This window comes from Orcinus orca, chromosome 1 (genome assembly GCF_937001465.1).
Source record: "Orcinus orca chromosome 1, mOrcOrc1.1, whole genome shotgun sequence".
NCBI lineage: Eukaryota > Metazoa > Chordata > Mammalia > Artiodactyla > Delphinidae > Orcinus > Orcinus orca.
The window spans coordinates 42,323,305-42,349,248 of NC_064559.1; the positions used below are offsets into that span (position 1 = coordinate 42,323,305).

Sequence of the window (25,944 nt, forward strand, 5' to 3'; positions counted from 1 at the left end):
GTTGGGTCTCCGTTGCTAGGTGCAGGCTTTCTCTAGTTGCAGCGAGTGGGGGCTACTCTTCGTTGTGATGCGTGGGCTCTAGGGCCCGCAGGCTTCAGTAGTTGTGGCACCCAGGCTTAGTTGCTCTGTGGGATGTGGCATGTGGGATCTTCCTGGAGCAGGGATCAAACCCATGTCCCCTGCATTGGCAGGCAGAGTTCCAAATGTAATCTGGATACATGTTCTTTATTAGAACGTGATTTGCAAATATTTTCTCCGAGTGTATGGCTTGTCTTTTCATTTTCTTAATGGTGTCATTTGATGTGCAAAAGTTTTTAGTTTTGATGAAGTATAATTTACCATTTTTTTTTCTTTTCTGAATCATGCTTTTGTTGTCATATCTAAGACCTCTTTGATTAACCCAAAGTCAAGAGAATTTTCTCCTACATTCCTTTCTGGAAGTCTGTGATCCATTTTCAGTTAATTTTTGTGTATAGTGTGAAGTAACAGTCTAAATTAATCTTTTGGCACTTGAATATCAAATAGTCTCAGCACTGTTTGTTGAAAAGACTATCCTTTCCCTATTGAAGTATGTTGGCACTGTTGCTGAAAAAGAATTGACTATACATGTAACGCTTTATTTCTGGACTTTTGACATCTTCTGTTGATCTATGTGCCTGTTCTTTTACCAGTACATACTCTCTTGATTACTGTAGCTTTATAATATGTTTTGAAATCAGAAAGTGTAAGTTTTCCCACTTTATTTGTATTTTTCAAAGATGTTACGGCAATTTTGATTCCTTTGAATTTTCATAAAATGTTTTAGTATCAGCTTGTCCATATCAACAGAAAATTCCGATGAAATTTTGATTGGAATTTTATTAAATCTGTAGTTCAGTTTGGGGAGGATTGTTATCTTAACAATATTGTCTTCTAATCTATGAACATGAAATAACTCACCATTTATTTGTGTTCTTTAATTTGTCTCAGCAATGTTTTGCCATTTTCAGGTATAAGTCTGGCATTTCTTTTGTTAAATTTATTACTAAATATTTTATTCTTTTGTTGCTATTATGAATGGAATTGTATTTTTTCATTTAGCATTATACTTTAAAGGTTTATCCATGTTATAGCCAGTATCCATACTTCATTCCTTTTTTTATACTTCTTATAATATTCCTTTTTATGGATCCATGGATATACCAAATTTAGTTTATCCATTCATCAGTTGTTGTACATATCGATTGTCTTCTCCTTTTGACTATTATGAATGATGCTGTTATGAATACTGGCATATAAGTTTTTGTGTGGACATATTTTTTCATTTGTCTTAGTTATATACCTAGTAGTGGAATTGATGTGGGAAGATTTTAAATTTCTAATTCAGTTCATTTTCTTGTTGTAGATCTATTCTAATTTTCTCTTTCTTCTTGAATCAGCTTGTTAACTTGTATCTTCCTAGGAGTTTTCATCTAAATTCTATAATTTGTTCATAGTGTTCCTTCCAGTGTTTTAAATTTCTATAGGTATGGTAGTGATGTCCCCTCTTTCATTCATGATTTTGGTAATTTGTGTCTTATCTATTTTTTCTTGACCTGTCTAGCTAAAAGTTTGATATTTTTGTTGATCTTTACAAAGGATTAACTTGGTTTCATTGATTTTTTTCTCTATTTTTCTATTTCATTTCACTGATTTCTGTTCTAAACTCTGTTTCCTTCCTTTCGCATGCTTTGGGTTTACTTTGCTCTTTATCTAATTCTTTAATTCCTTAAATTTGAAGCTTAAGTTATTGATTTGAGATGGTTCTTCTTGTCTAACAGGCATTTACAGCTATAAATTTTCTTCTTAGCATTGTTTGAGCCTCATCCCATAAATTTTTTTTATTTTCACTTTTATTCAGTTCAGAGTATTTTCTGATTACTTTTATGATTTTTCTGTTGACCCATTGGTTATTTGGAAACATGTTTTTTAATTTCCAAATATTTGTGCATTTCTTAAAGTTTCATCTGTTGTTGATTTCTAATTTTGTTTTCTTGTGGTTGTGGTCAGAAAATATACATTGTAGACTTCCCTAGTAGCTCAGTGGTTAAGAATCTGCCTGCCAATGCAAGGGACACGGGTTCGAGCTCTGGTCTGGGAAGATCCCACATGCCACGGAGCAACCAAGCCCGTGTGCCACAACTACTGAGCCTGCGCTCTAGAGCCCACGAGCCACAACTACTGAGCCCACATGCCACAACTACTGAAGCCTGCGTGCCTAGAGCCCGTGCTCCACACCAAGAGAAGCCACCGCAATGAGAAGTATGTGCACCGCAATGAAGAGTAGCCCCCACTCGCCACAACTAGAGAAAGCCCACGCATAACAGTGAAGACTCAACACAGCCAAAAATAAATAAATAAATTTATAAAAAGAAAAAAAAAAGAAAATATACATTGTATGATTTCATCCCTTTAAAATTTACTGAGACCTGATTTATTTCCTAGCAACATTGAAAGGAGCATATATTTTGTTGTCAGGTGGAGTTTTATGTAAATATCTGTTAATTCAAGTTACTTGATAGTGTTGTCGTCTTTATCCTTGCTTATTTTCTGTCTAGTTGTTCTAGCAATTATTGAGATTGAAGTCTCTAATTATTGTTGAATTTTCTATTTTTCTTTTCAGTTATGTTAATTTTTACTTTATTTTGGGGCTTTTTTGGCATAGAATGGTTATATCTTCCTGATGAATTGATTTTCTCAACCTTATGAAATGCCCCTCTTTCTAGTAATATTTATTGTCTTAAAGTCTGTTTTGTGTGATTTTAATATAGGCACTCTAGGTTTCTTACAGTTGCATGGTACTTTTCTTTTATTCTTTTGCTTTCAGTCTGTTTGTATTATTGAATCTAAAGGGTACTCTTACGTGCACTATATATAGTTTAAAAAAACTATATATAGTTTTTTTTATTCAGTAGGCAAATTGCTGTTGTTGATTGTGGTATTTAGTCCTTTTATATTTAATTATTGATAAGATTGAACTTTTGTCTGCCATTTTGCTATTTGTTATATGTCTCATATTTTTTGTTCTTTTGTTTTTCTACTTTATACCACCTTTTGTATTAAATAGGTATTGTTTATTATACCACTTAAACTCTTTTTTTTTAGGTGTGTGTTTTTAAAAGTTATATTCTTACTGTTTGCTCTAGGGATTAAAATATGCACTTTAACTTACGACAATTTCCTTGAGAAGAATACTAACATAATTCCAGTAAAATATAGAAAGTTCACTCCATAGAGCTCTATTTACTCCTCCTTTTTTGTTATATTATCGTATACCTCAGATGTAAACTGAACAATACAGTGTTATGATGCCTTTTCAAAGAGTTAAGGGAGGAAGAGAGAAGAACATATGTTTATGTAGTCTTTTTATTTACCCTCATATTTCCTTTTGTAGGTGTTATTTGTTCAGGTAGATTTGAATTACCGTATGTTGTCATTTCCTTTCATCTTGAAGGATTGTAGTTTCTTTTTTTGTGCAAGGCAGGTTTGCTAGCAATAGAGTCTCCCAGTCCTTGTCTGGAAATGCTTTTATTTACTCATCATTTTAAAAGAATAGTTTGCTGGATGTATAGAATTATTGATTGACAGTTCTTTTTAACAGTTTGAATTTATCATTCCTCTGTCTTTTGTCCTTTATTGTTTTTTTTTTTTTTTTGTGGTATGCGGGCCTCTCACTGTTGTGGCCTCTCCCGTTGCGGAGCACAGGCTCCGGCCACGCAGGCTCAGCGACCATGGCTCACGGGCCCAGCCGCTCTGCGGCATATGGGATCTTCCCAGACCGGGGCACGAACCCGTGTTCCCTGCATCGACAGGCGGACTCTCAACCACTGTGCCACCAGGGAAGCTCCCTTTATTGTTTTTTTATGTGAAGTCAGCTGTTAATTATACTGTAGTTCCAGTGTATAAGTCTTTTTCTGTTGCTTCTTTCTGAATTTAGCCTTTGTCTTTCAACAGTGACTAGCTGTTGATCTGTTTCTGTTTATTTTATTTTGGGTTTAATTTATCTTCTTGTGTTTGTAGATTAATATTTTTGTCAAATTTTGGAAGTTTTATGCCCTCACCTCTTCAAATATTCTTTTTCAGCCCTTTTTCCTCTCTCATGTGTGGTACTCCTATTACATGTAAGTTGCTATGCTTGATATTATCCCACAGCTCTCCCTGGTTCTCTGTTATTATTCAGTTTTTTTCTTATGATGTTCATATTGGATAGTTTCTGTTGATCTTCAAGTTCATTGGTTATTCTTCTTTCTCAAATGTATTGTTGAACTTCTCTAGTGAATTTAAAATTTTGTTACTATACTTTTCAACTCTAGCATTTTCATCTGGTTCTTTTTTTCTTAAAATTGAGATTAATTCACGTTACATAAAATGCACCAATTAAGGCATACAGTTCAGTGTTTTTTAGTTTGTTCACAAGGTCATGAAACCATTATTACTATCTAATTTCAGAACATTTTTATCACCCCAAAAGAAACGTTATACCCGTTAGCATTCACCCCTCCTACCCCACTTGCCCCAACCCCTAGCAAACACTAATTTACTTTCTGTTTTGATGGATTTGCCTATTCTGGACATGAATGGAATCATACAGTATGTGGCCTTTTGCATCTGACTTGTTTCACATAGCTTAATGTTTTCAAGATTCATCTGTGTTGTAGCATGTATCAGTACTTAAGTCCTTTTGATGGCTGAATAATATTCCATTAAGTGGATATGAATATACCACATTCTGTGTATCCATTCATCATCACACTTTACTCTTTCTTTGTATGTCTCATAATTTTGTTGTTGAACACTGAAAAATTTGGATAATATATTATAGCAACTCTGTGTTCTAATTTTTTTCCTCTGAGGGTTGTTGCCATTGTTTTATTAGTGTGTTCAGTAACATGTCTGTACTAAATCTGTGTAGTCTGTTTGATGTACGGTGTGTGACTGCTAATATCTCTGCTCAGCTTAAAATCCTTATTGTATTTTTAAACCTGCCAAGTGCCTTGTATAAGCATAGCTTGGGTCAGCCAGTGATTTGCCTTTGCTTGTACACTTTGTTTCATTATATGCTTCTCCCTTATGCTGATGATTCTTTGTGTGTTTTCAAGGTTCAAGCAGTTTTAAAGTTTGCCCTGGCTTTTGTTTTCCTTTGGGATCTCTTGCATTTCTCTGCATGTGCACCCTCTCATGGTTTGCCAGGGATTTGCAGATAGCTTGATCCGTCTCTGGTTTTTCCTGCATGGATAGGTAGAGAACTTATTAAGAACCCTTATGGCCATGTTATTTTCTGGATCTTCCTGCTAAATGTCTGGCTAATGTGCTGGTCCTTTGCTTACTACAACTTCATGCTTGCTGAGCCACTGTTCTTGCCATTTCTTTGGCACTAAGATTGCTACTATTATTGGTAACACTGTTTTTTGTGGGGGGGGAACTTTTTTCTGTGCTTAAGTCTAAATCATGCCAGCCTCTTCTGCAGGTGATCTACTTGTTTTTAAGGCTTGTCTTCCCTTGTATAATTACCATGGCAACCCAGCTGGGAGGGAATATGTGAACAACCTCAGGCAAGAATGTCATAGACCCCCACAGTTCTCACCGGGGCTTCTGTGGTTTTATGAGTAGCCACTTACTCATTTGCTTTATGTTTTTTGGTTAATTTCCAGAGCTCTTAAATGTAAAATTGTTTTGACAGTTTTCTCTAGTTTCATCATTGCCTTTTGGGGAGCATTTGCTGATTTACCACCATATTTGGATGTTCCAGCATATCTGAACTCCTTCCCCCCCAGATTGACTCTTCATTAATCAAAACCTTTGAGATGCTGTATAATAAGAGTTTCTTTTTACTGCATACTCAGAAACAGTAAAAGGTTAATGTTTTTGAACTAGGGATTTAAAGTAGAATTGTGGCGTATTTTCCTACTACTTCCCTTAAGTTCCTCTAGAACAGTTTTTATTATTTTGTTTCATTAAATATTTATTCTTTATTATCTATTTTGTGTAATATTGTTTATTAAATTAGGTAAGTAAAATTTCTGTAGGATTATGAGCTAAAACATTTCTTGCATTCTTCAGTATTTTGTTTTTATCTTATGAGCAAATCTTGTATCAGCTCGTAATAACAAATAAAAATTTGAGTGCTTATTACATTGTTCTAAACACTTTACATCTGTGAAATCTTTTAGTCCTAACAACTCTTTGAGTTAGTGATGTAGATATTATTTCCATTTTTATAGGTAGGTAACTTAAAGACACATACCTGGTAGTGGAAGAGGTAGTTAATAGTTGAAAGGCACTTTCTACTATGTGAGATTATACCTACAATCAAATTTGCCTATTAAAATTCTCAGGAATACTTTTACATTTTCTTAGGGTTTGGTTTGGATATTGTTTAAAGGATGGCTTAGTCTAGAATAGATACTCTTCTTTTTGGAGAAAAATTCAGTTATAATCTGTGATTTGAATATTTTAATTAAAAAATAGAATAATGTGATAAAAATTCTTCTAAAAATAATCGTTTTCAAAGTTTCAGTTCACTTAAAACTCAGGGAAGTAAAATTTGTTAATTTGAGAGGGACCATTTCAAATTTCTCTTCCTTAAAGATGAACTGGCAGGGAGACTTGATTAGGTAAAGATAGTTGTTAGGGGCAGGGGAAGGATAGTTGTTGAGTTCTTTGTGCTGACACAGAGAGGAAATAGGGGTCTTGTATTTCTCTTGGGTTTTGCTATCCTGGTAATAGTGTTTGGGGGTATAGAACTGTGGGTGGAAGGTAAAAGGAAATATGTTAAAGAGCTATTATTTTAATTAGTTATAGTTATTTAAGGGTTATAAACCTTTATATATGTGATTGGAGCATTCAGTCCATAAAGCCATAGCACAAAATCACACCACACCTCTTGCCTGATAGAGCATTCTCTAGTTGCACACAGAGTAAGAGAAAATAATCTTTTCAGGCCTGAATTTTCAAACTTAAATATAGAATTAAAATGATGGTCACATGGATAAATCAGTTTTGTATTTATTAAAAATGTATCTCTTTAATAAAATATCTTAAATTTATTTAGTCTTATGTACATTGCATTCAAATGATTCTCGAATATAAGGCACTTCTCGGATCACTTGAGGTACTGTGTTGTATGTTGTAGTTTTTAATTTGGTAAAATTAAATGACTTCCTAATAGAGTCCATCATTTATCATTAATTAGAAAGACTAGTGACTACTAAGGATACTGAGTAATACCTACCACTTTAGCTGGTGGGCTTTTTCTTTTTCTGCATTTTTTTTTTTTTTTTTTTGCGGTATGCGGGCCTCTCACTGCTGTGGCCTCTCCCGTTGCGGAGCACAGGCTCTGGACGCGCAGGCCCAGCAGCCATGGCTCACGGGCCCAGCTGCTCCGTGGCATGTGGGATCTTCCCAGACCGGAGTACGAACCCATGTCCCCTGCATCGGCAGGCGGACTCTCAACCACTGCGCCACCAGGGAAGCCCTCTGCATTTTTTTTAATGAGTACTTTTGGTAGATTTAAAATAACATGCTTTTATAAAAAGCCACATATTATTAAAAACATTGTAAAATTCTTGTTGAATTTTTAAATAATAGGCTATGTTTTAGAACAGTTTAGGTTTACAGAAAAATTATGCAGAAAGTATAGAGTTTTCCCATAGATTCCCCTTTCTCCCTCACAGTTTCCCCTATTATTAACATCTTTCCTTGGTGTGGTACATTTGTTACATTTGATGAACCAATATTGATATTCCTATTGATTTTTTAAAAGCAGTTGTAATCTAGTTTAATAGATGAACATTTTTGTACTTCTTGTACATAGATGAGATAACCATTGTTCTCATTACTGATTTTTTTTAAATACTCATATCGACAATGAAGCACAGTTACTTTGGTCTTTTTAGGGTGGAATAATCAACGATGGTTCTGAATTGATTGGTCCCGTTGAAGCTTATTCGGATTCCCTCATTGATAGCTTTCCTGAATGTACTACAGAAGGTAAGAGATTTAAATTTTTTTTTTTCATTTCAGTGGTTTTGATTGTGACAGACTATAAATCATAGCTACATTGCCAAAATTAGGTGGATATAGGAATTTGAGAGTATTTCAGTAATTCTAAGATACTTTTTTTCCCTCATGTTTTAACATCACTGATATTGAGTACATAATACTGAGTTGATGATATCTTACATTTAATAGACAGCTTTTTTCTTTCTCAGTGATGTATAAAATAATGATTTGTCCTACAATTAATGGCTTCTTAGATTTGATGAAATGTGGTATAATGAGTGTTCAGAATTTGTGTTGTCTAGTATAAGAATGCCTTGCTAAAGTTTATTTAGCAGCATCTGACTATCAGACAATTAATTTCAAGACTGGCTTTAAAAGTTTAGTCATGTACCAGAAAGAATAAATCTAAGGCAGTTTTAGTGTTTTTGATATATTTTATAATAACATGAGTCTAAACCAAAGCAATTTTTGTACTTTTAATCACTTTAATTCAAGAATGCTTAATCTCTTGTTTTATTCCTCTGTTAAGCCATCTTTGAATTTTTATGAAGATTTAAAATACATATTTTGGTCTTTGAATTTCCTTAGCTAGTTTTCTTCCAGAAAATATTTTGGAATTAAAAAAGAGAGAGACTTGGGGACAGGGTGGGGAGTCTTTAAAAATAAGTAATTAGATTTGTTTGAGGTGGCTTAGGTTTGGTTTATATAAAAGAAAAATCATAGACTAGATAATATTTCTTGATCTCTTTCATGAGTAAGAATTTATGGTAGAGGAGAATGGTGTATGACTCTAACATGGGAGGTAGCCATGATCTCATTGTAGTGATGTTTTTGTGGGGATGTGTACTGATGTCATACAGTGACAGACACATTGACATAGATCTGTTGCAGTAATTCCCATCATGTTTTGGTAGGAACAAGAAGTTCCCATCCATTGTGTGGGCTGATGCACTTAAAATTTATTTTTCTTTTGGTGGTACCACATTGAGAAGTGATTAGCTTTTCTTATTTTTCATGATGGCTCTCATTGACTTAAAAGCACAGTCCATTAACTTACACCTACTGTTCTGTGAAATGTATGGGGTCCTTAGGCCCAGGGGTCTCCTTGGGTCCTCAATATCTTTGACTCCATCCTGAATCAGGTAAGGTCATAGAAAAACATTGTGGATAGTAATTTTATTTTATAGTCCATCAGGTTTGTTGGGAAAAAAAAAATCTATTCTCCATGACCTATTTTGATCTGAGATACTTGCTAGGCTTTGGAAAACCTAATCACTGCTTGAGATGCTAAGGTGACTGTTTCTAGAACTAGTTTCCTTGGAGGGTGACTTTTCTGGGGTAATCTGATCTGGGTGTTGCCTCAGAGATACACTCCTACTCCTGAGAAAGAGGGAGAGGGCATTTTCTGCCTGTAAATGTGCTGATTTGGTGATGTCCAAGAGAGGACAAGTAGGAGAGTTAGAAAGATTTGTGGGAGAGTATTCAGTGAGGAGTACAGTTCTTGAAAATTACAGAATGTTTCTTTTCTCTCTTTGTTTTTTTTTTTTTTTGCGGTACGCGGGCCTCTCACTGTTGTGGCCTCTCCCGTTGCGGAGCACAGGCTCCGGATGCGCAGGCTCAGTGGCCACGGCTCACGGGCCCAGCGCCCCGCGGCATGTGGGATCCTCCCGGACCGGGGCACGAACCTGTGTCCCCTGCATCGGCAGGTGGACTCTCAACCACTGCGCCACCAGGGAAGCCCTCTCTTTGTTTCTTGATGCAGAAATTGAAGGGTATTTGATTTGGGGATGGTTATATTCTTTGATATCTTTGATAAGTCTTTATTACCTAGGTAGGAGTCAACCATGGTGAGAGAAGGGTGTCCCAGAAGCCTATTTGAGTATAAGATAATCAGGGATGGGAGTGGTGCAGAGGTCTTTTGCCTTAGTTTAGGAGAGAAGGGGAGGAGCATTATTATTAGGATAACTTTCCTTGGGATGGTGTTGTAAAATGTGGAAGCTGTTCGGAATAAAAAGGTATTGATATTAAAGGAGATATAACCTAAGGTAGATTATAGCTCTAACTTTATAAGCTAGGGTGAGCTTATAATTTATTGTCCAAACTGAGACACTTCTGAGAATTAAAGAAGATGCTACTGTACTTATTGTATGCCAAGACAACAAGCATAAACTAACAAGCTGGGCAAACAGGGTGAATGGACCACCCTACCTACAGCAGAGGTAGAGTATATTTGTTTCAGGGTTTATCTTTGACATTTCAAAAAGCTGAGTTTTCCTTGGAAGCAGTTATCATTTAGGAATATGCTTTTATGAGGGAAATTGGGGGCAACATTTCTGTTAAAAACACAGAAAAAGACTTAATGGTACCTAAAAGTAATACTGAAATTTTATCCTTTCAGTGCATAGTTTAGTTTTCTAACTATATTACCATCTCTGAAACACACTGTGATCCTTGAAGAATGAAAAACATGGAACTGGAAGTGCTGTTAATGTTTATGTTTTTTACCCCCTCCCTTTAAAAGCCTCTATTCTATGCCTCGCTAATTAATCCTGCTGAAAGATACCTGTTGACAAATACAGCTCAGAGTGTCAGACAACTTGCAAATTCATTGTTATTTGAGAGGAAAAATGACTTTTAAATATAATGAGATTGTCTGGCATACTAGCCAAGTGGAAGATTTACTTTCACACCAAAAGGTCTGCAAACCACAGAGACAAACAAGGGAGAGGGCCTCTAGTAGGAAAAGAGAGGGGAAACCTGGCAGCCAGCCAAGCCCCACAGGTATGCAGTGAAATGGAAGGTTGTAGAGGGATTGTGGTGGCAAATGCTTGAGATTTGAATTCAGAGCCAAAATGTGAGGAGGTGATTTACTCCGTAACAGCTCCTCTGAGTGTAGTATTTTAAATGGTGTTTTGAAGGTGGATTCATTTTTCATACTTGTGATTTAGTTTGCCAGTGGAATGGGCCAGAAGGGCAAATCTTAATATATAGTCTGCTGTGCCAAGGTCCTTCAGTTAGAGTGACAGAGAACATATGTAGAGGCTAAGTGATCATCATTTTTATTAGTACCATAAAATGCAATCAACAGGTCTTACTTAATTTACCTTGAAAGAAAGTTTTCTAAGGTAAACGTAAAGAATTGGGCTAGTGGATTTAAAAAAAATTTCATTATTTTATAGTATAGTATGATAGAGGAAACCACTTTAAGGTTTCATAAAACCAATAATTTGGTGATTAACTGCTAAATGTATTTTATCTAATATGAAATTGAAAATTATAAAATTATTCAGTAGGTTTTTAGATAAAACGTTAATGTTGTTTTATGTTTTTAAAATGAAATGCTGGTTGCTCTTTATCTCCTTTGTTCAGTGAAATTAAACTATATTTTCTCAAAGATGAAAGAAGATTTAATTGATTGTTAACATCTTATTTCCTTTATAAAATTCCATCTTTCTGTTGACTTAAACTTAGCTATAAAGTTACTGTGACATTAGTGGAAACCTGGCCTGGGTTTCCTGGGTGCCTGGGATGGTGCCTGGGAATTGAGCTTCTTGATATGTTTCTCTCATCTGTTGGCCTGTTGGAAGGATGTAGGTTGCTTTACTGCCATGTTGGCCTTGGTATTGGAGCCTTTGATGTCGGTATAAGCTCATCTGGTAAACTGTGTCATTTCCTCTTCCTAGTACATTACTTGGCTTCTTTTGCAGTTTTGGGAGGGACATTTTCCAGGTGTATGTAGCGAATAAGAGAAAATAATTAGGTGATCATAACCACAAATACAAATGGAGAGATCCGCTTTTTATATGTAGCATATCTTTAAGAATAAATATTCTTAAATGTCTCCTGGAGTAGTCAAATTTACCTTTTTTTTTTCTTTTTGCCTGTAAGTTGTGGAGTAAGAGCTCCCTAAGTGCTCATTGTAACAATTGTAGACACAAGAAAGGATCTGTTAAGCGGTCTTGAATTAACTATTTTTAGAGTAAATGAGATGTATATTTTGAGAATAGCATCTATTGTTAGTCTATGTAAGGGACCTCTTAAAATCACTTTCAGTTCAAGATTTGTGTATTTATTTGGTGGCAGGGTAATAATTCTTTCTATTATGTAGGTAAGCACAAAGATGACAAAATATAGAAAGCCTAATTAAACGTTATTTAAATTTAAAATAGAATTTAGTGCAAATGTCCGCTAGGTGGCACCATGAGAACTGTAAATCTTGTTACTGGGCTAATTCTAGGCCCTCCTCTATTACTTTCGAGCGTGCTTATTCAGTTTGAAGTTCCTTTTTCTCTTAAGTGCTTATCTACTTAACTCTTATTCACTGTCCATTATTAGTTGAATTTCCTTTGGTGGAGAAGTTTAAAATAAATAGGAAAAAAAAGAATAAGTTATTATTCTCAAGATAAACACAAATGAGAATGTGTCATTGTGGTTATGTGTGCATATAAAACAAATGACACAAATTATAAGTATTGACCCTTAACAACTCTAGGGCTATTGAGGATAACGTTGGATATTAAGAGTTTAGCAGTTGGGTGGGGCAAATAAAAAATTCATGCTATTAATATGTTGTGGGAATAGGTTTTAGAATAGAAGGAACATTGGGAATGATATAGGTAAATCTCTTATCTTACAATTAAATATTGGAATTTCAGAGAAATTAAGCCAGGTGCCTAAGGCAGTCACGGCACTCCAGATATTTAATAGCAATCACAGAACTCTATTTTGAAATGAGATTTAACTTTATGTAGGGGAAGGCAGTGAGAATACATATTTGATATAGAAAGCTCAGTGTGAGTTACTTATGTGCTGGTAACAGGTTTGATTTGCAGAGTAGATTATGGAGAGTAGCAGCAAAAAAAGTTCATTAGGTAGAAGTGGAAGGGAACTCATAGATCTTTGTTGTTCATGATAAGGTAACAGTAGGGTCACAACAGTAAAGTAACAATTAGGGTTGTAATTGTGATTGATTTATTGTTTTATGAGTTTACTCTTTTTTTCAAGCAAATATGCAGTAGATATTCTGATGTTCTTTTTATAAAATTTCAACGGTGAAGCAAAGACATGTATCGAGGACATTATAAAAATGTGAAACGTCAAAGGAATGGTTCTTTTTAGTAACAATAGCTATTATTGAATGATGAGTTGGTAATCAAGTACAGACTTTTTTTTGGTGGGTGTTTTTATTTTTTAAATTTTTATTTATTTATTTATTTATTTACATCTTTATTGGAGTATAATTGCTTTATAATGGTGTGGTAGTTTCTGCTGTATAACAAAGTGAATCAGCTATACATATACATATATCCCCATATCTCCTCCCTCTTGCGTCTCCCTCCCACCCTCCCTATCCCACCCCTCTAGGTGGTCACAAAGCACTGAGCTGATCTCCCTGTGCTATGCAGCTGCTTCCCACTAGCTATCTGTTTTACATTTGGTAGTATATATAAGTCCATGCCACTCTCTTACTTCATCCCAGCTTACCCTTCCCCCTCCCGGTATACTCAAGATCATTCTCTACGTCTGCATCTTTATTCAGGTACAGGAATCTTGACTAACATCAACTTTTAGGTTTAGATATTCACTTAAAATCATATTTATAAGGGCTCATTTCTTAATGGAGATTGATATGTATGTCTTCTACCTCAGGGTGACCTTTGTTCTGCTCGCTAGAAATCTTGCTTTGTGTGTGAAGCTTGAGTCATTGCTACTAGGAAAAGTAGAAATTCCCTTTCATTGACTATGGCAATATTTGAACCTCAGGGCTCAGTGAAAGCTATCAGCTAATAATAATGAGACCATGTATTTTATATATAGTTGGCCATGAGAGACCACCTGTTGTTCTAAAGGAAACTGATCTCTTTTTTGCAGATGGTCTTCAAATACAGATTTCTGATAGCTTATAGTATAAAGATTTATTCTATGGCAACTCAACCTTTTCCCCTGGTGCCTGTCTTTCAGAGACGGTATCCTAGACAGATTACACTACACTGCCCTACTCTGAGCGGTTCAAAGCACAGAAGGTGAGGGTAGGTAGGTGAACTGTTGCAGCTGCTTTTTAACCAGTCGCCTGGGGCCCTCTAATAGCCCTGAGACTTGAATCTCTGTGATATGAACCTGGAGGCAGAACGCTTTCATAGAACCTTTGACTCCCCTCCACCCCCCACCCTTTCCAAAAAAGGCTTAGGTTTTTGACTTGATGGTGTTGGTAAAGGATGCACCTTTTACTCTCATGATGGCCCAGAGGGCCCCTTTAAACATGGATTGACTTCAAGTTGGTTTAACTTTTGACAAACAGTCTCTGTATTGTCAGTTGTTGCCCTGCCTTATCCACAGTGTTCTTCCTACTCACCTTAACTGAGAACCTCTTTCTTGCTTGCAGCTCTCTTTATCTTACCTGTTAACTTTCTGGGTTTCAGGGAGCTAGTGTCCATTTCATGTGATATTTATATGTGTAGCTTTGTAAAAAACAGATTAAATGACAGGACTGTGATGTCAAGGAGTTGAGCAAGCACTGTATTAAGTAGATTTATTAAGGATATAAGATGAATAAACTAGGTACTGAGTATTTGCATACCTCTATCTATATTTTTATATTCATTGCTGAGGTGGTAGACGGGGAGTGTTCTTCTTGAGCTGGTTGGGGAATTCCCTTCATTGAGAAGAAGGGAAGGTAGAAATTGCTTCAATATGGAAGAGAAACATATCAGATAATACTAGATTAGCTGCAGTGTATGGTTGGGGAAATATGATAGGGTTAGGTTTTTCAGGTATATTAGGGTGCATCTTAAGAGGAGAATTAAAGGAAGAAAATAAGCAAGGAAGAAGTGTCAGGGGTTAGTCTGCTTTATACAGATCTGTCTTTATAGTCATGTCTGTCTTCTCTCTTAAGTTAGATGTTTCTCGGCACTGGCTGCTGGCCTTGATTCATACATTTTATAAATTATGTCTGTATAACATCTCTTTATTTACAAACAAATTCCCCGTTTTAGCTCTTGCTATATCTTCTTTGATATACTTCACATACAGAGCCTTAAGGACTTGTCATACACATACAGCAAATATGATAAGAGTCACCTGTAGTCCCAGCATACAGAGAAAAGTACTGTTAATGTTTAGTGTACCTTCCTAGACTTTTTTTTCTGTGTTTGTGGTTTTAAACTAGAATTATAGTATATATATACTGCTTTGCAGTTTGTTGTTTTTGATTAATAGAGCATGAATACTTTAGCATTAAATATTCTTCTATAACATAATTTTTAATAACTGTAATATTTTATCATAAGGATGTGCCATAATCTCCTATCATTAGGAATTTGTTATTTCCAATTGCACTAGTTTTTGTGATGTATATTCTTATGTATGGATCTTTTTTTCACGTCTCTGTTTATTTCTGGTATAAATTGTTGAATTTCTGAACCAAAGATACCAGCGTGTTTTGCATCTGGTATGCATTGCCAAATTGTCCTCCAAAAAGGTTAAACCAGAACAAGTCTTTTTGTTTCCTTTTGCTTCTCCTGTTTAGGCTAAAAAATTTCCTCTACCTAACCTGTTAGTTTTTATGTTTGCTTATTTTGAAACATTCCTCCTTTATAGGTGGATGGCCCTAGAGTCTGTCATACAGAGTGAAGTAAGTCAGAAAGAGAAAAACAAATACCATATGCTAACGCACATATATGGAATCTAAAAAAAAAAATATGGTACTGATGAACCTAGTGGCAGGGCAGGAATAAAGATGTAGACATAGAGAATGGACTTGAGGACACGGGGTGGGGAGGGGGAAGCTGGGGCGAAGTGAGAGTAGCAGTGACATATATACACTACCAAATGTAAAATAGATAGCTAGTGGGAAGCTGCTGCATAGCACAGGGAGATCAGCTCGGTGCTTTGTGACCACCTAGAGGGGTGGGATAGGGAGGGTGGGAGGCAGGCTCAAGAGGGAGGGTGTATGGGGATATATGTATGCATATGGCTGATTCACTTTGTTGTACAACAGAAACTAACACAGCATTGTGAAGCAATTATACTCCAATAAAGATCTATTAAAAAAAAAAGAAACATTTAGAATTAGGTAGAATTTGAAAAGGAAACAATTTGTATAGAATATTTATTTATTACTCTATTTTACTATCTGACTTTCTCCCTAGGTGTTTTGATGGTCTTACTTTTCTGATCTAATTTCATTTAATCATAATTTCCTTTGCTAATAAAATAAGGTTGGAAAAGTAAGAGGAAATATGACTATGTGACTAGATGTTTATGGTCAAAAGCCAAGAAACTGAATACACATAACTTTACCCTCTTACCCTTTGGTATTATTTTTCTTGTTAGAAAGGAAAATCAGGCAAAGCATGAAACAGTACAATGTGATAGATGATGTGGAGGTTATAGTGACAAGACATCAGAGAGCAGACAAAAGATCTATAACATTTCCTTTGTTTTGTGATTAGCTGTATAAACATTTTTTTTCTTTGTTTATTAATTTCAATGGACCAGGTTATATAATGATAACTATTTAAGGAAATAAATTTGTATGGAATATATAAAATATTTAAAAATTATTAAAAAAAATCTCTTGTAAAGTTTATATATTGCTCAGAGCAGTGGATAAATAATTTTGTAGATTGCTATAAAGAGATTTTGATTTTAAGTGCTGTCTATACAGTTGAAATGTCAGAGAATTGAAAAGATTTCCACTAGGTCCAGTGAATTTCATCTGATATTGTGGGTTTAATGAGATCTGTTGCTTTTAGGGAACAAAATTAGTACTTTATGAGCGTTCTAAGGATTTAAAAAAACCCCAGAATCCCTGAAAACAGGATATATTGACAGAGTGCCAAAGTAGTGTCTAAAGCTGATTTGAAATTTCAGCTTAGCTGCCAGTAAATGTTTTTACCCTAACTTAACTTTATTCCATATGAAGTAAGCAATTTGAGTCTGTAATAGGGGTTGACAAACTGTGGCCCATGGGCCAAGTCTGGCCTACCACATGTTTTTATATGACCTACAAGCTAAAAATGGTTTTTACATTTTTAAATGGTTGACAGAATTCAAAAGAATATTATTTTGTGGCATGTGAAAATTATATGGAATTCAAATTTCAACATCCATATAAGAAGTTTTATTGGAACACAGGCACACTTTTCACATAGGCATTGTTTGTGGCTGCTTTTATGCTACAACAGCAGTGTTGATTAGTTGTGACTGAGGTCATAAAGCCTAAAATAGTCACCCTGTGACCCTCAGAAAAGAAGTTTGCTGATCCCTGATCTAGAATTGTACACTCAAATCCACCTTTAATTTTGACTTAGTATATGATCCTGGGGAGATCATTTTCTTCTTAATATATTTTCCTTTATGAGAAACTTGGCAGTCAGTATTCAGTGGAGATGCAGATCTCATAGTTGTTCCCAGACCTAAGTTTCACCTAACCCTATTGTCAATCTTATTTAATGATATAAATCAGTGGCTCTCAAAGTATGGTCTTCAGACCGCTGGGTATTCCTGAGATGTTTTTCAGGGGATGCCCAAGGCAGAAACTATTTTCATAATAATCTAGGAAATTATTTGCTGTTTCCACTCTGCTGACATTTGATGATCCAAAAGCAATGGTGGATAAAACTGATGTACTTGAGCAGGAATCAAGACAGTGATACGAGACTGTAACAGTAATTGTTGCACATACTTGCAGTAATACCAATGGTAGTTTCACCTAGGAATAAAGCCTTCATAAAGCAGCAAAAACTGTTAATTTTATTAAATCTCAACCCTTGGGTACATGTCTTCTTGGTATTCTGTGTGATGACATGGAAGTATGCATAAAACACTTTGTGTGCTGAACTACCATGGTTGCCTTGAGAGAAAGCACTTGTGCAATTATTTGAGCCATAAACTAGCTACTTTTTCCCTGGGACCCCATTTTTGTTTGAAAGGATGATTGACATACAAACTATCATTATTCAGACTTGGGTATTTAGCAAATGTTTTTTTTTGAAAATGAATGAAGTGAGCTGACACTTCAAGGAAAACAGCTAACAGTATTTGTTGCCAAATACTGATAAAATTCGTTTTCAGTCCCAAATTAGAATTTTGGAGAACCTGTATCAGCCACTTTGAGCCTGACAGTTTCCAATACTTAAAGAATTTTCTGATGATGTTGGTGGTGGTAAGTAGCAAATATGATTTTCTTGGAGATATTGTAATAATGAAATTTGTCACCATTTGGAGGATCTGTGTAACTCAGGGAACTAATATTTTCAAAATGACCAGGGTTTGATGTTACAAACTCATGCATGATAAAAGATCCATTTAGTGTGTAGGACAGACCCATGGATTTGAATGTAACAGAAACAAATTACATTGATAGAAATTTATATTCCACATGTAAACTAACCTTTAAGAAACTACTGTTTGTTAAGTTTTCTGGTAGTATCAAAAAAACAATAGCCACAGTTATTTGAAAAGGCTATTAAAATATTCACCCCATTTTCAGTTACTTACCCATGTGACATTTTCTTCAAATTTTCCAACCAGAAAAACATCTGACAACAGACTGAGTGCAGAATTAGTCATGAGACTCCAGCCATCTTCTGTTAACAAGATTTGCAAAAATGTAACACAATGGCACTTCTTAGTTATTTTTATAAAAATTATGTTGGGACTTCCCTGGTGGCATAGTGGTTAAGAATCCACCTGCCATTGCAGGGGACACGAGTTTGAGCCCTGGTCCGGGAAGATCCCACATGATACAGAGCAGCTAAGCCTGTGCGCTGCAACTGCTGAGCCTGTGCTCTAGAGCCCGCGAGTCACAACTACTGAGCCTGCGTGCCACAACTACTGAAGCCCACATGCCTAGAGCCCACGCTCCGCAACAAGAGAAGGCACCTCAATGAGAAGCCCGCGCACCGCAACGAAGAGTAGCCCCTGCTTGGCGTAACTAGAGAAAGCTAGTGTGCAGCAACGAAGACCCAACACAGCCAAAAATAAATTAAAAAAAGCAAACAAACTTGAAATGATAAAAAGGTCCTGTAACACGAGAATGAATGAACGAAAAAAAAAAGGAAAAAACAGTATGTTAACATGTAATGGGCTTTTGTGTTTAAAAAAAATTCAGTCTGTTTTTAAAATATCAAGATTGGTAAATATTTACAGATACAATCCATATAAATAAAAGCTCTTTGAGGTCCTTAATCATTTTTAAGAATGTAAAGGGAGGTCCTAAGACCAGAAAGTTTAATAACTGTTGTTGTATTTCAAGCTCACTTACCATGAAGTCAGTTATATGAAATGGAAGAAGTAATTTTCATTGCTTAAATGTTTCAGTAGCACCCATTATTCATTTTATGTCAGAAAACTAAGATGCAAATACAGACCAAAGATTCCTCCAAAAGCTTGTGGAGGAGGCTGAAATGTAAATTTCAAAATACTTCAGTTAAAAAAAACTGTAAGTGGCATACATATTCCAGATATGGATGGTTACTTAAAAGCACACCTCTGGGGCTTCCCTGGTGGCGCAGTGGTTGAGAGTCTGCCTGCTGATGCAGGGGACACGGGTTCGTGCCCCGGTCCAGGAAGATCCCACATGCTGCGGAGCGGCTGGGCCCGTGAGCCATGGCCGCTGAGCCTGCGCATCCGGAGCCTGTGCTCCGCAACGGGAGAGGCCACGGCAGTGAGAGGCCCGTGTACTGCAAAAAAAAAAAAAAAAAGCACACCTCTGAGGATACATTATATTATCGTAAAATAATTATTATGTAATTGCTATAATAGTTATAATTTAATGATAGCCTGTTATATCCATTAACTCTTTTTCTCATTTAAAGCCCTGCATGATAAGTTATATTATTAAGTAACTTGCTGTTGGTCACACAGTAAGTTTTAAAAAGTGGGGATCCAGGCGCTTCTTTTTTGTCTTACTCTAAAGCTCTTACTCTTCCTTTTATCATAATGCTGTTGTTCACAGCAGCTGTGTATACAAGCATTAGCCTTCTATAAATAGTTTACGAGATCTTGTGGTAAGGGCTGTTTTTGGCAACAAGGCTAGATAAAGACTTGTCTCAGTTTTAGTTTGATGATTAAGGCAAGGAGACTGTCTTCTACAGCTGTAGGGAGACAGTGCAAAAATGAACTAAGAAAGAGAAAAACAAATATCGTATAGTAACACATATATTTGGAATCTAAAACAAAAAATGGTTCTGATGAACCTAGGGGCAGGACAGGAATAAAGATGTGGATGTAGAGAATGGACTTGAGGACACGGGGAAGGAGAAGGGTAAGATGGGACGAAGTGAGAGAGTTGCATTGACTGTACTACCAAATGTAAAATAGAGAGCTAGTGGGAAGCAGCCGCATAGCACAGGGAGATCAGCTCAGTGCTTTGTGACCACCTAGATGGGTGGGATAGGGAAGGTGGGAGGAAGACACAAGAGGGAGGGGGTATGGGGATATATGTATATGTATAGCTGATTCACTTTGTTATACAGCAGAAACTAACACAACATTGTAAAGCAATTATATTCCAATAAAGATATTAAAAAAAATGAATGAACTAAGCTGAAACAAATTGCTGGACACTGACTTCCATCAGTAAATTACACCCTTCCTGATTGACATAGGTAGTATGAAAAAATGAATAGTCAGTATGATTTGTATTCTTTTGGCTGATTCTCAGTTTAATATCTGTTTACTATTGTGATCATATTTCTAGGCTTCTCCAGTGACAGTGATCTAATATCTCTTACTGTTGATGTGGATTCTCTTGCTGAGTTGGATGATGGAATGGCTTCCAATCAAAATTCTCCCATTAGAACTTTTGGTCTCAGTCTTTCTTCGGATTCTTCAGCACTAGGGGCTGTTGCTTCTGACAGTGAACAGAGTAAAACAGAAGAAGAACGGGAAAGTCGTGGCCTCTTTCCTGGCAGTTTAAAATCCAAGCTTGGCAAGAGAGATTATTTGGAGAAAGCAGGAGAATTAATAAAGCTGGCTTTAAAAAAGGAAGAAGAAGATGACTATGAAGCTGCTTCTGATTTTTATAGGAAGGGAGTTGATTTACTCCTAGAAGGTGTTCAAGGTACAGTTTTATCTGTATTAATGTATTTTGGCATGTTCTTGTGTTGGTATCTGGGGAAGAAAAAGTATGTGATGTATAACTGTTGCTTGTGTATAATCCTATGTAAAAACAAGACTGAAAAGGAGAAATTACTGGAGATTAAATGACTTAAATATGGACATATACTTTTAGTTACATGAAATGCAGGACAGTATCAGAGATACTTAAGTTCTGCTTTGATCAATTATTCAACAAAAACAATTTAAAAAAAATGAAGGCTCTAAGTCTTTTGTATGAATAATAATGGTTTTTTCTGACATGGTCACCAGCCTTCACCTATCTCAGGAATATTCATAGAGATTCTTTAGTCCATCGACTCTCGGCCCGAAGGGACAAGATGAAATGAGCTTTTAAACTGAGAGTGTAAAGGGTTCTTGGATTTGCCTACTATTCTGTTTTTGTTAGTTGTGATAAATTCTCAGCTAATTAATGTGGGTGATATGGGACATGTAGAGCTGAATGTTGCTGAATGTCTGTAAGTAGAACTTAGCGTTTTATTTACTTATTTTTTAAGCGTCAGTTTTTATCATTTGCCTTTTCTTTATGGAAGCAGATTGAAGCATACTTCAATTCGTTACCTGACTTTCTGGACACAGTAATCAGAGGTTGATAGGACCTTCTTCCAGTGGTTTTCTGTCCAGAAAATCATCATCGTCATTGTTGTTTTGTGGTCTTTGACTTGTTAGTACCATTTAGATTACCACAGTCTCCTGGATTACTAATACTTTTTTACTACAGTACTCCCACCCTCACTATGCCTGGTGTCCTATAGTCTAGAAGACTTCTGTTTACTCTTCCTAGAGTATAAACTTTCCGTCTTCTAATGTAGTGAAAACATGAATTCTTGGCTGTAAAGAGTGGAAGAGGGAGTGTGTATAGTAGTGCCCTAATTACTTCTTAACCAGGAATTTTGATGAATTCTCTTGTTTTTAGCCTTCACACTCAATTTCCACAGCTACCTAAAACCACTAGTTCCTGAAATTTTGGACAGATTTAAAGTGTTGTGTAAATCAAGCAGCTCCCTTGAGTTGCCCAGGTCAATAACCACTCATCCATCTACTTTTTACCTTCTAAAATTTTGTTGCTGCTATTTTCTCTCTCAGTCTCTTTGTTCTTACAGGGTTTTGCCTTAAAAATAATTTTTTTTTTACTGCCACATTAATGGAACTTCAGGAGGGAGCATCTCTTATGGTTTGATTGATATATCATTTTGATATAAATTTTTGTTTTTCAAATAGTTTCATAGTCTTTTGCGTTTTTTTTGTCTGCTAGTGGAGCATTTTGGTCTTAATGATCTACTCATTTTTCTTCTTTGTCTTAAATTTCATATGGGGTTGGGAGTTTAAAATGGGGATGAGTTCCAAACAGTTGGCTCTAATATTTTGCCCTTTTCTTTCTATATAATTTTGTGCTAAAACACAAAATTGATATAAAACACATCAGTGTGATACTTTTCTAAAAGTTAGTTGCATTTAACCTTAGAACACTTCATAATGTTACCACTTGGTGGCACCAGAAAAATAAAAATCTTTGCTTCAAAATGAGAATTAGGGATGCATGTCAGCAAATATCAAAAAAAGTACATAATTTAGTTAGTTACTTTGTGATTATGGTGCTGAATTATTTCTCCACCGGAACTTGATACCAAACCTACTAAACCTCTAGCTTAAGGAGTGTTACTATTTAAACATATTTGTCCTATTTAACTTACGCTTGTCTCTCTGAAACCACAATCTCCAGTTCTGCCTGGATTAGTTTTTGTGGTTAATATGCCATCAAATCTAAAAACTTATAATCAACTAATTGCTTGTAACCTTCTATTGTTTATTCATAATGTGATCAATTTTATTCATACAAACTGTGGGAACCACAATCACAGAATTCTAATTTTAACCAAAATGTAAAATAGCTTCTTTTTGAAGCCCATGGTTATGCATTTAACTACTTGTTAAATGTAATGTCAGGGCAGTGCTTCTAGTCTGTGGATTCTGTTTAAAAGTATATCAGTTACAACACATGGACATTATTTTTAAAAAATGTTTTCTCCAGTTCTACTGAGATATAATTGACATATGACCTTGTATTAAAGGTGTACAACATAATGATTTGATATATGTAAATATTGTGAAGTGATTACTGCAGTAAGTTTAGTTAACATACATTACCTCACATAGTTGTAAATTTTTTTTTTTCTGGTGATGAAAACTTTTAAGATCTATTCCGTTAGCAACTTTCAAATACACGATACAGTTGTTAACTATAGTCACCATGTTGTATGTCACATCCCCTGGATTTATTAATCTTATAAATGGAAGTTTGTATTTTTTGATCACCTTCACCCCTTGCCTCTGGCAACCACCAGTCTGTTCTCTGTTTCTATGAGTTTGGTTCTTTTTAGATTCCACATATAATTGAGATCATATGGTATTTGTCTTTCTTTGACTCACTTCACTTAGCATAGTACCCTGAAAAATTTCTCTTTTTTATGGTTGAATAATATTCCATTGTATATATACACCACATTTTCTTTATCCATCTGTTGATGGACACTTAGGTTGATTCATGTCTTGGCTATTGTAAATAATGCTGCAACGAACATGGAGGTGCAAATGTATCTTTGAGGTAGTGATTTTGTTTCCTTCAGATGTATACCTGGAAGTGGAATTGCTCAATCATGAGGTAGTTCTATTTTTAATTTTTTGAGGAACCTCCATATTGTTTTCCATAGTGGCTACAACAATCTACATTCCCACCAACAGTGCACAAGAGTTCACTTTTCTCCATATCCTTGATAACATTTATTTGTTGTCCTTTTGATGGTAACCATTCTGACAGGTGTGAGGTGATATCTCATTGTGATTTTGATTTGGGTATGATGAGTTATGTTAAGTACCTTTTCATATACCTTTTAAGCATTTGTATGTCTTCTTTGGGAAAATGTCTGTTCACTTCCTCTGACCATTTTTTAATCTGATTAATTTTTTTTCCTCTATTGAGTTGTGAGAATTTTGTGTGTATTTTGGATATTAACTTCTTATCAGATATATAATTTGCAAATATTTCTCCCATTTGGTAGGTTGCCTTTTCATTTTGTTGATGGTTTTCTTTGCTGTGGAGAAGAAGCTTTTTAGTTTGATGTAGTCCCACTTGTTTATTTTTGCTTTTGTTGCCTTTGCTTTTGGTTTCAAATCCAAAAAATTATTGCCAAGACTGATGTCAAGGAGCTTACCCTCTATGTTTTCTTCTAGGAGTTCTGTGGTCTCAAGTCTTACATTCAGGTCTTTAATCCATTTTGAGTTGATTCTTGTGTATGGTGTAAGATAGGAGTCCAGTTTTACTCCTTTGCAAGTGGATGCCCAGTTTTCCCAGCACCATTTATTGTGCCTATCCTTCCCCTATTGAATATTCTTGGCTCCTTTGTCAAAAATTAGTTAACTGGGGCTTCCCTGGTGGCGCAGTGGTTGAGAGTCTGCCTGCCGATGCAGGGGACGCGGATTCGTGCCCCGGTCCGGGAGGATCCCACATGCCACGGAACGGCTGGGCCCGTGAGCCATGGCCACTGGGCCTGTGCGTCCGGAGCCTGTGCTCCACAATCGGAGAGGCCACAGCAGTGAGAGGCCTGCGTACCGCAAAAGGAAAAAAAAATTAGTTAACTGTACATGTATGGGTTTATTTCTGGGCTCTCTATTCTGTTCCATTGATATTTGTGTCTTTTTAATACTAATACCATACTGTTTTTTTTAACATCTTTATTGGAGTATAATTGCTTTACGATGGTGTGTTAGTTTCTGTTTTATAACAGAGTGAATCAGCTATACATATATCCCCATTTCTCCTCCCTCTTGTGTCTCCCTCCCATCCTCCTTATCCCACCCCTCTAGGTGGTCACAAAGCACCGAGCTGATCTCCCTGTGCTATGTGGCTGCTTCCCACTAGCTATCTATTTTACATTTGGTAGTGTATATATGTCCATGCCACTCTCTCACTTCGTCCCAGCTTACCCTTCCCCCTCCCCGTGTCCTCAAGTCCATTCTCTACATCTGCGTTATTATTCCTGTCCTGCTCCTAGGTTCTTCAAAACCATTTTTTCCCTTAGATTCCATATATATATGTGTTAGCATACAGTATTTGTTTTTCTCTTTCTGACTTCACTCTGTATGACAGACTCTAGGTCCATCCACCTCACTACAAATAACTCAGTTTCGTTTCTTTTTATGGCTGAATAATATTCCATTGTATATATGTGCCACATCTTCTTTATCCATTCATCTGTTGATGGACACTTAGGTTGCTTCCATGTCCTGGCTGTTGTAAATAGAGCTGCAATGAACATTGTGGTACATGGCTCTTTTTTGAATTATGGTCTCCTCAGGGTATATGCCCAGTAGTGGGATTGCTGGGTCGTATGGTAGTTCTATTTTTAGTTTTTTAAGGAACCTCCATACTGTTCTCCATAGTGGCTATATCAATTTACATTCCCACCAACAGTGCAAGGGGGTTCCCTTTTCTCCACACCCTCTCCAGCATTTATTGTTTGTAGATTTTTTAATGATGGCCATTCTGACCAGTGTGAGGTGATACCTCATTGTAGTTTTGATTTGCATTTCTCTAATGATTAGTGATGTTGAGCATCCTTTCGAGTGTTTGTTGGCAGTCTGTACATCTTCTTTGGAGAAATGTCTATTTAGGTCTTCTGCCCATTTTTGGGTTGGGTTGTTTGTTTTTTTGATATTGAGCTGCATGAGCTACTTGTAAATTTTGGAGATTAATTCTTTGTTAGTTGCTTCATTTGCAAATATTTTCTCCCATTCTGAGGGTTG

The 25,944-nt window shown here is 36.0% G+C and overlaps 1 protein-coding gene across 8 annotated transcripts in view; it reads left to right on the plus strand.

Moving 5' to 3' along the window:
* The window catches only part of RPS6KC1 (ribosomal protein S6 kinase C1), a 221,036-nt gene that overhangs the window by 71,011 nt on the left and 124,081 nt on the right, over positions 1-25,944 (plus strand). For 7 of the 8 annotated variants that reach the window (XM_004275247.3, XM_033438040.2, XM_049700155.1 and 4 more), the window contains 2 exons: positions 7,914-8,007; positions 20,723-21,085. In XM_004275247.3, coding sequence (XP_004275295.1) covers positions 7,914-8,007; positions 20,723-21,085 — 457 coding nt within the window. The remainder of the gene's footprint in view (positions 1-7,913; positions 8,008-20,722; positions 21,086-25,944) is intronic. The other variant, XM_033438041.1, reaches the window with a different exon arrangement.